The 9,931-nt window shown below is 54.1% G+C and overlaps 1 protein-coding gene across 1 annotated transcript; it reads left to right on the top strand.

Moving 5' to 3' along the window:
- Positions 1 to 830: 830 nt before the first annotated feature.
- Positions 831 to 8,673, top strand: EIF6 (eukaryotic translation initiation factor 6). The gene is made up of 6 exons (XM_059862874.1): positions 831 to 1,179; positions 1,259 to 1,344; positions 2,052 to 2,227; positions 3,449 to 3,625; positions 5,991 to 6,172; positions 7,336 to 8,673. Exons 1-6 carry the CDS (start codon positions 1,073 to 1,075, stop codon positions 7,343 to 7,345), a joined length of 738 nt encoding a protein of 245 aa, XP_059718857.1. The 5' UTR covers positions 831 to 1,072; the 3' UTR covers positions 7,346 to 8,673.
- The last annotated feature ends 1,258 nt before the right edge of the window (positions 8,674 to 9,931 follow it).

Raw genomic sequence — 9,931 nt, 5'->3', positions numbered from 1 at the left:
TGAGCTGTGCCAGGCCAGGAGGGGACAGGGATGTGTCTGGGCACGTCTGGCATCTGCATGCGCTTCAGTGGTGTCAGGACACAGATGGGGGCTGCTCTGGAGGCACACCTGAACACTGGTGGCAGCTGACACAGGTGGCCCCTATACACGAGCGAGGCACTCAAGTGGCAGCTGGGTCGCGGGTGGCCTGTCAGCTCACAGGTGACACGTCTGCTGTCCTACACAACAGGCGTCAGCATGGAGGGGCTGCCCAGGCGTGGCTCCTGTTGGGACAGGGACAGTGCCAGCACCTGGGGAGCACCAGGGCATGGGCCGGGGCTGTACACAGAGGGGGTGGCCCACAGCGGTCAGGGACAGCCATGGCACACCTGGCACAGGGACACAGACAAGCACAGCACACCCGGCACGGGCACAAGGACAGGGACAGCCATGGCACACCTGGTACGGGCACAGGGACAGCGAGGGACACCAGGGACAAGGACAGCGATGCCGCCCCTGGACCCGTGGCGGCCTCTCCAAGCTGTGGGGACACACGGGCCGGCTCGGCCCCAGGAGGAATCCGGGCACACAGGGACGGGTTGTGTCCCACAGGGCCGTGGCGGGGTCTAGCTGGCGAGCGGCGCCTGGGGCGGTGCTGCCGCCACGGGCCGATCCCTCCAGGGTCGGGGCCGTCCCGCTCGGTCCCTCAGCGGGTCCCGGGCGGGTCCCGACCCCGCTCCCTCTCAGGGCGGCGCGCCCTGGGCACTCTCACCTCCGGGCCGCTCGGGGGCGCTGTCCCCAACAAGAGCGGCCGGCGCCGCTCGGCCCCGCGTGCGCCCCGCCGGAAGCGGAAGCGGCGCCGCCTCGTGGTTCCGGCGGAGGCGCTCGGAGCCGCCGCGGCCCGTTCCAGTTCCCGTTCCCACTTCAGCTCCTTCCCGGCCCCGCCCAGTTCGCGCTTTTGGCCCAATCTTGGTCCCGTTCCGGCTTTCTTCCCGGACGCAGCTCCGTTCCCATTCCCGCTCCCGGCCCCATTCCCGTTCCTATTTCCGGCCCCCTGCCGATTCTCGGCCCCGCTCGCATTCCCGTTCCTGCCATGGCGGTCCGCGCCAGCTTCGAGAACAACAACGAGCTGGGCTGCTTCGCCAAGCTCACCAACGCCTATTGCCTCGTGGCCATCGGCGGCTCCGAGAACTTCTACAGGTGAGGAGGGCCCGGCCCGGCCCGGCCCTGCTCGGCCCGCGGCCCCGCTGGGCCCTGACGCGGCGCTTTCTCCTTGCAGCGTGTTCGAGGGGGAGCTCTTCGGGACCATCCCGGTGGTTCACGCCTCCATCGCTGGCTGCCGCATCATCGGCAGGATGTGTGTGGGTACGTGAGGCGGAGGGAGCCTCGGGGGGGACGGGGAGGGGTCACGGTTCGGTCGGAGCCGCACCGGCGCTGAGCCGTGCCGGGGAGCCCGTGGGACAGCGTCCCTCGCCCTCAAAGATTGTTTTAACGCGTCGAGTGTGCGAGGAGAGGGAAGGAGGATCTCAAAGGTCATTTCCCACCTGGCTGGTTCTGTGAAGAGACTCGCCCGGAGCCGGGGTGGGGGAATGTTGGCTCTCGGGGCCAGGGAAGCTCGGCTGCTCCTCGGTGCCCAGGGAGGGGGAGGTATTACCGAATGTGAGTCAGGGAAAAGCCTTTCACGTGTCTCTGCCTGGTGAGACCCCTTTAGGTCTGACCAGGTTCTTGCTTGTGGCAGTTGTGCTGCCGCAGTCACACAAACAGTAGCACTGGGCCTTTTGTAGGGCAAGTGGCATCTGCACGGAGAGTTCCTTGTTAAGTGTCTCAGTGAGAGCCTCGGGGCTCCTTTTGTCCCGTTGGAAGAGAGAGGGGAGTAAAGATGGTGCCATTCATCCACACTCTGTCCTTCAGCCTGGTTTTTCATTTCCTGAGGTGCTGCTTATTTTTACATCTCCTGGGCTGAATTCTGGGCTTGGAAGAAATGCACAGAGCAAGAGCAGCTCAAGCTATGTGCTAACACACCCTGTGGGAACATTATTTTCATTCTGTCCAATTTCCTGTTGTCACGTTAGGGAACAGGCACGGGCTGCTGGTGCCGAGCAGCACGACCGACCAGGAGCTGCAGCACATCCGGAACAGCCTCCCCGACTCCGTGCGCATCCAGCGCGTGGAGGAGCGGCTCTCGGCCCTGGGCAACGTCACCACCTGCAATGACTACGTGGCTCTGGTGCACCCGGACCTGGACAGGGTACAGGGCTCTGGGACGCTTCCACAATCAGAGTGGGGCTGGGAAATGCTGCCCAGGCTGAGGCTGGAGTTGTTCCCTGCGGCGCAGAGGTGGTAGATGTGCTTTGGAGAAGGGAGGGAGTGGGGGGTCTTGTGTGTCATGGGGCAGGGCAAGAGGGAACAGCTCCCCACTGACTGAGGGCAGGGCTAGATGGCATAGTAGGAAGAAGTTCTTCCTTGACAGGCTGGTGAGGCTCTCCACAGGTTGCCCAGAGAAGCTCCAAGCCCCATCCCTGGAAGTGCCCAAGGCCAGGTTGGACAGGAGCAAACGGGTGTGGTGGAAGGTGTACCTGCCCATGGCAGGGGATGGAATGAGATGAATTTTAAGGTCCCTCCAACCCAAAGCACTCTGTGAATCAGTGATCATTGGGTGCAGTTTGCTTTGGGTGCATAAAATTGGGTGAAGTGTATATGGGTCTAATCAGGAGCGTAAGGAGTGCAGTGAGGAGCACAGAAGGAGTTACAAGCTACAGCTGAGTGAGCCAGAGCATGTCATAGCTCAAAGAGACCATGGATGTGCATCATTACAGGGGTCTGAAAGAAAAATAGAAGGTTCTGTGAGAGTTTAAAATAAGGGCAGAGGAGACAACATCATCCCTATTTTGTGCCTGAGAACAGGTGCCTTAACAGTATTGAGAGACATGCTGTGTGACTGCAGGTCCTGATAGTGTTTGCTTCCAGCTTGTGCTAAGGGTCATGAAGGAATGGGACTTAGTGGCAGGAGTGCAAAGGGAAAAATAAGGGAATGGGAGAAGGCTTTGCACTATATGTTTTTAAAAAGTGCAAAAAGTAATGTAAGATGTCCAGAGAGAGAGAAATCAAAATAATTCCAGTGAAATCTGGAGAGGAAGGAAGTTGTTAGAGTTATGAGAAGCATAAGACCATTTTGTCCCAGTGGTTTGGGAGCAAAGAGGACTGGTTTGCTGAGAATTGATACAAGTGATGTACTGCCAACAGAGGGGGGGGATTTGGGCACTTCCTAGCAAAGGCATGAGGTTGTGTTTACAGTGACACAGGAAGCTGGGAACATGTGGAGTGTGGAGCTTGGCTGTGTGTGTTACTGTGGCTGGGTTGCACTGGGCTGTGCAGTGTGGGAGGCTCCCAGCTGAGGGCTGTGTGCAGGAATAGCTTGACTTCCCACTCCATAATTTGGCTGAAGGCTTTATCCTCCTTCCATTTGCAGGAGACAGAAGAGATCCTGGCAGATGTGCTGAAGGTGGAGGTGTTCAGACAAACAGTAGCAGACCAGGTGCTGGTTGGAAGTTACTGTGTTTTCAGTAACCAGGGAGGAATCGTGCACCCCAAGACTTCAATCGATGACCAGGATGAGCTGTCTTCTCTGCTGCAGGTCCCACTCGTGGTAAGGCCTTGGTGGAGTTTTTGCTCCTCCCATTCCCTCCCAACTCAGGTGCAATGTTTCTCCAGCTCAAGGGCTCCCAGATACTGTTTTTCTGTGAAGTGATTTTGAGTGGGAGGTGAGGAGAAGACTTGGACCAAGTCTTCCAGACAGTTTCCTGTCCTTCCTGAGTCTGAATAAGCTGCTCAGGGCTTTTAGCTGCCCTCTGAAACATTGCTGTGCTGGGATCGTGCACATTGTGCAGATACAGAATGTGAGGCTGTTTGTGGTTTGGCTGAAGCCAGTTGCAGCATCCCATGAACTCTTTCCCTTTGGTCAATCCCCAAGCCCTCAGCCCTGGAAAGATCATTAACTACTTACCATAGAGTTAGCCATCCCAAAGGGAAAAACACTCCCCCATGGACTTGTTGTCACAACTTCCTCTGGTTTCTCCTTCCCCTGTCACTGGCTCGGCATCCCTGGTGGCTACCCCCCTACCCCTGGGGACCAGTCCCCTCTGCCCAGCCCTTAGCTCTGCCCCCCACCCCTTCCCCTTTATGGGCTGCCTGCTCCACGTGGTTCATCCTCTTTTCCCGGGGTTTGCCCTTCAGTGTGCTGTTACCCTGCTGGAATAAAGCCTTGCAAAAGAGCCTTTCTTGCCTCTGTTGCTGAGCCAGCTGTGGTGAGTGTTGGGTGGAGGTTTGACTGTGTTGCCTGAATGTTAACTCAGCTTGCCTTTCGACAGGAGAGGCTTATTGGGGATAAAAATAGGCAGCAGCACCTGCCACTCTAACACCCACAATTTTAGCCAGTATTTAAAAAGATGAAGTAAGAAACTCCTTTGCCTGCTCAGTTGGATGTGTGAATGCTGTTATTCTTCCTGCTCCTTGGATTCTCTGTCGCTGAATGCCACACCAGTTTCTCACCAGAGGGTAAAGGCTGTTCATTAGTCATTTTATCTGACACCTTCAGAACTTTGCTGGTGGCAGAGTTGCTCTCTCAAGCGGTGTGGGCTGAGCCCCCCCAGCAAAGAGCTGTGCCAGGGCAGTGTGAGGAGGGGCTGTGCCAGGGCATTGTGAGGAGGGGCTGTGCCAGGGCGGTGTGAGGAGGAGCCATGCCAGGGCATTGTGAGGAGGAGCTGTGCCAGGGCAGTGTGAGGAGGAGCTGTGCCAGGGCAGTGTGAGGAGGAGCTGTGCCAGGGCATTGTGAGGAGGGGCTGTGCCAGGGCATTGTGAGGAGGAGCTGTGCCAGGGCAGTGTGAGGAGGAGCCGTGCCAGGGCAGTGTGAGGGGGGGCTGTGCCAGGGCAGTGTGAGAAGCTGTGCCAGGGCAGTGTGAGGAGGAGCCATGCCATGGCACTGTCAGTGACTCTGCATGGTCAGTGTGAGGGAGTGTGCCAGGGCAGTGTGAGGGGGAGCTGTGCCAGGGCAGTGTGAGGGGGAGCTGTGCCAGGGCAGTGTGAGGGGCTGTGCCAGGGCAGTGTGAGGGGGAGCTGTGCCAGGGCAGTGTGAGGGGGAGCTGTGCCAGGGCAGTGTGAGGGGGAGCTGTGCCAGGGCAGTGTGAGGGGGAGCTGTGCCAGGGCAGTGTGAGGGGGAGCTGTGCCAGGGCAGTGTGAGGGGGAGCTGTGCCAGGGCAGTGTGAGGGGCTGTGCCAGGGCAGTGTGAGGGGCTGTGCCAGGGCAGTGTGAGGGGGAGCTGTGCCAGGGCAGTGTGAGGAGGGGCTGTGCCAGGGCAGTGTGAGGGGGAGCTGTGCCAGGGCAGTGTGAGGGGCTGTGACAGGGCAGTGTGAGGGGCTGTGCCAGGGCAGTGTGAGGGGGAGCTGTGCCAGGGCAGTGTGAGGAGGAGCTGTGCCAGGGCAGTGTGAGGAGCCGTGCCAGGGCAGTGTGAGGGGCTGTGCCAGGGCAGTGTGAGGGGCTGTGACAGGGCAGTGTGAGGGGCTGTGCCAGGGCAGTGTGAGGGGGAGCTGTGCCAGGGCAGTGTGAGGAGCCGTGCCAGGGCAGTGTGAGGAGGAGCCGTGCCAGGGCACTGTGAGGGGCTGTGCCAGGGCAGTGTGAGGGGGAGCTGTGCCACGGCAGTGTGAGGGGCTGTGCCAGGGCAGTGTGAGGGGGAGCTGTGCCACGGCAGTGTGAGGAGGGGCTGTGCCAGGGCAGTGTGAGGGGGAGCTGTGCCAGGGCAGTGTGAGGGGCAGCTGTGCCAGGGCAGTGTGAGGGGCTGTGACAGGGCAGTGTGAGGGGGAGCTGTGCCACGGCAGTGTGAGGGGCTGTGCCACGGCAGTGTGAGGGAGTGTGCCAGGGCAGTGTGAGGAGGGGCTATGCCAGGGCGGTGTGAGGAGCTGTGCCAGGCCAGGTGAGGGGCTGTGCCAGCTCTGTCTCATGGCTGCTGTGTCCGGCAGGCGGGGACAGTGAACCGCGGCAGCGAGGTGATCGCAGCAGGGATGGTGGTCAACGACTGGTGCGCCTTCTGCGGGCTGGACACCACCAGCACCGAGCTCTCCGTCATCGAGAGCATCTTCAGGCTCAACGAGGCTCAGCCGAGCACCATCGCCACCAACATGAGGGATTCCCTGATTGACAGGTAGGGAGGATCCACCTCTGGGCAGAGTCGTGGTCAGAACAGGCAAGATTTTGTTATAAAAGCAGCTGGTTCCACAGTTGATCTGTCTGCTTTAATGATCATTTCTTCACTTCCTCTCCCCTTTTGTTGGTTACTGGCAGCAATTACTCATTGGGTTATGGAATATGCTGTTGTAATGAGAATCCTTTTTGTGAGAACTAACATCTATTTCAGCTGGCAGAAATAGATGTTAGTTCTCACAAAAAGGAGACATCCCTAACATCCCTAACTGTTCAGTGCTCAGCTATGGCATGAATGGGGTTTTTTTAAAACAAATCTTATTTTAAAAGTTAAAATACCTGTGACTTTGCTTGTCATCTTGGCTTTTGATCACTGTAGTTATTCGGCTGTTATTTCAAATGCTAGCTGTAATCATTTCTGGAGCCAGAAAGACTGTGGAACTTGTCAGCTGCTGCTGCCATAAACCTCTTACATTTAAAACTGCTAACTTGAATTTTTCTTAAGCCTTTTTGTTAAAGGCTTTGTTCAAGTTACTTTTTAATGTGAGGCAGATGTTGTTTTCCATCTGGAGTGATAATGATATTGGACCTTCCCCATTAATTAATATATGTAAATATTTTTCATAAGCAAATGTTTTTACATTTAGGCAGAAGCATAGACGAATGTCCTGTGGGAACTGATTTTGGGCTCTGAGTTGCAGCCCTGAGCACCACTGATGCGGTGCTGAAGTGTGTTCCTGAACTTCCTGAGCATTGTAACTTGGTTGCTGAGTTCTCAGCCACAATCTGGGAATTGTTCATGGCATAAGGGGTTCCTTCAGTGGAAAACCCTTTAAATTATTCTTTGCCCTGTTACACTTTGGGTACAAAGTCTTGATGTCTCTGAGCATATCAGAGCTGTAATTAAACCTGCTCTGAGCTGTAGATCATTACCTGGGCCAGGCTGAATGTGCATTTTGCCTTTGCCAGCCTGAGAGGTCTGATCCCGTGGCTGGCTGTTAGCAGCCACAACATCTTGCTTCCCTCTTTCATAGGTCCTTTTCTAGGAAGGGAAATTTCTTTTGGGCCTTTGTAGTGGGAAGGTGAGAGCTGACTGAAGCTGTTATTTTGAAATACCTTCTGCATTCTGGCACAACTAAACCTTCTTTCTGTTTTGTCTTTTAGCCTGACATGAGCAGTGTTGGTTCCTACTTCCCAGAAAGCTCCTAAGGAGTGAAGTGTTGAGCTGCACTTTGGATCACAGACATCCAGACCTTCTGATGATGTTTCTGCAGGTCTGGCCCAAAGGAGAGGCTACAAAACCAAATTTTTGTCATCTTTTGTAAACTGTTACCACAAAAACTGACAAATAACATGCATAAGATACAAATAAGGAATGCTCTCTATCCCTTTGCTCAGTTCTTCAGCTCTGCTTTCTGGTTCTGTGATGCCAACTGAGCCCCTCAAATTACCCCACAATATTTACTCTTGTGGCTCTTGGATGTTGATCACTAGAGATTATTTTGCCTTAAGTCTTGCACTAGTGTCCTGCTGCACAGAGTTTGTTTTGGCACTACATGTGCTGCCCTCTCTTTCCACACTCCTGCTTGAGTGGTGTTTCTGCTCTAGGTACATGTAAGACCCCTTTGTATGCCCAGTACCAAAAATACAGTAGTTTACTTGCCACGAAATAATTCAAAAATCATCACCTGCTCTTATGCCCTGACTTCCAGCTGTTCCCATGGGATGGTGATTCTGAAGTGATCAGCTTGGATAAAAACTGGAGTTTCTCAGTGTCAATGCAAGGGCTTTTAACAATATCAGCCTGGGAGTCCCTGGTCCAGTGTTTGACCTGGTGTCACCTGTGCTGCTTCTGAGACACCTGCAGGAGAGGGCCCAAAAGGCACACTTGCCAGTGGGCTTAATTTGTCCTGCAGGAGTTCACCTCCTACAATGGGAAACTCTTAGAAATCAGCAAATCCCAATAGATTTGGACCACCTTATCTGGAGTTACCTTGGAGACAAAGGTTAAATAGCATGGTTCTTTCTGAGCAGTCAGTCAGTCAAAGGCTACAGATTTGGGAGCTTCCTCATGAAGAGCTCTGCCTGAGCCAGATGAAAGCAGCTGTAGGTGCTACTTTCAGGCAGAAGATTGTAATCTCTCTGTACATAGCTGTTGCTCAGTGATATCTCATTTCAGTTGCTTTCCTGCTTGCCCATTAAGGGTGCACTGAAGGCGTAGAAGTGCCTCCATTTCCCATCCTGAGGGTAAGAGGAAGCTCTCACTTGTCTCCACACTGGAGCAAGCTGCCTTGTTCTCAGCTGAGTTCTCTTGGGGAATGATGACCTGTGGGCTGTATGGGCAGAGCTCTTTTTAGCCCAGATACTTTGGGCTTTGTAGAAAATTGAGTAAATTTCCATTTTTGTTTTACTGTCTGGATGTTCAAGAAAGGCTTTGTAAGATTTGGCTGATAAAAGGTTACTCCTTCAAAATAAAGATTGCCATGATCATCTGTGATCAGATATCAGCCCTTTAATATGCACTGCCTGTCTTGGCCCTGACTCCAGGTCTCCTCTCAGCCTGTCTCAGTATTTAGTGAAAAGCTGCTGCCCTTTGGCCACCTCACAGGGCTCAGCTCTAGGGTGGAACACGTGTGATACCTGTTTTAAATGTGGGTCTGTGAGTATCCTGAGCTAGTGAGATGGACCTGTGTACGAGGAAAACAAACTATAATAAGGAATGGGTTTAGAAACATAGATCATGAGAGATGATAAATGTGGTGTTTCCACAGGGATAGGGAGAAGGTCTCTTACACTGTTGTATTTTCAAAAGGCATTTGGGGACCTTGGGTGAGTGATCCCATGGAATGAGGGAAGCCCTCTTACTTGTCTGGTTTAGGAAAGTCAGTGGATTAGGGCAGGGAATTTTGACCATACTGACTGACTAGTGAAGATGAGGACTGGATAGAAAAGGAAACTCAGTACAGCTGAGTGTGAAGTGAAGCACGTTGTGGTTAAGAATCCAAATTTCACCCAGTACTAGTAAACTCTGAGCAGTGCAAGAGCACACTCCTGACTGAAGGTCCATATTGAAACAAACCTGCTCTGGCTTCAGTAATGGTCAAGAAAGCAAACAATGTCTGGAGCTGATTAGGAAGACAAAGCCCAAACAGCCCAAAGCAGCATTAGCTGGAAATCCATGATGCATCTTTATCCTCAGCTCTATGTGTAGATGAGATGCAAGTACTGCACAGTGGTTGCCAAGTGTTTCTGCAAATAAAAGACTTGGAGCATTTTGGAGTAATGTTCATCTACATTAAATTTTGGGTCTCAAAACTCCAAGAGAGGCTAGGGAAAGGAGGGGTGAAATTCTCATGCTGCTTCCCATTGTTTGCCCTGAGATCTGCCCTGCAGTGCCAGAGCTGGCAGGAGAAGGGTGCTGAGGAGGAGGCTGAGTGCAGCTCTGTGTCACAGCAAGGGTGAAATGAGAGCCCAGGTGAGGGGTTCCAGAATGGCAGGATTCCAGGTGACAGGCCCTTGGCATGACAGCCTGGGGCACAAGCACAGTGCAGCCCCTGCCTGCCCCTTTTGCATGTGCTTTCATCTCCAAGGCAGCACAGCATGTGTGCTGATGATGCCAAGAGGTGTCAAGGAATAGTCAATAAAATCAAGTTGTATGTTCCCAGAGCTGGGTTCCTACGGGTTCTTGGGATTCTTAAATTGAGCTACAAAGGTGTGAGTTACACAGCATGACTAAAGCCACCTGGCACCTTTGCCATCA

This window comes from Haemorhous mexicanus, chromosome 18 (genome assembly GCF_027477595.1).
Source record: "Haemorhous mexicanus isolate bHaeMex1 chromosome 18, bHaeMex1.pri, whole genome shotgun sequence".
Classification (NCBI taxonomy): domain Eukaryota; kingdom Metazoa; phylum Chordata; class Aves; order Passeriformes; family Fringillidae; genus Haemorhous; species Haemorhous mexicanus.
The sequence above is the reverse complement of the archived record's forward strand: the minus strand, read 5'-3'. Positions and strand labels throughout refer to the sequence as shown.

Bases quoted from the DNA above. Each gene is read 5' to 3' on its own strand.
- EIF6 (XM_059862874.1), top strand. From the start codon at position 1,073: ATGGCGGTCCGCGCCAGCTTCGAGAACAACAACGAGCTGGGCTGCTTC. The intron at 1,180-1,258 runs GTGAGGAGGGCC...TTCTCCTTGCAG, and splicing joins GGCTCCGAGAACTTCTACAG to CGTGTTCGAGGGGGAGCTCT. The intron at 1,345-2,051 runs GTACGTGAGGCG...TTGTCACGTTAG, and splicing joins CATCGGCAGGATGTGTGTGG to GGAACAGGCACGGGCTGCTG.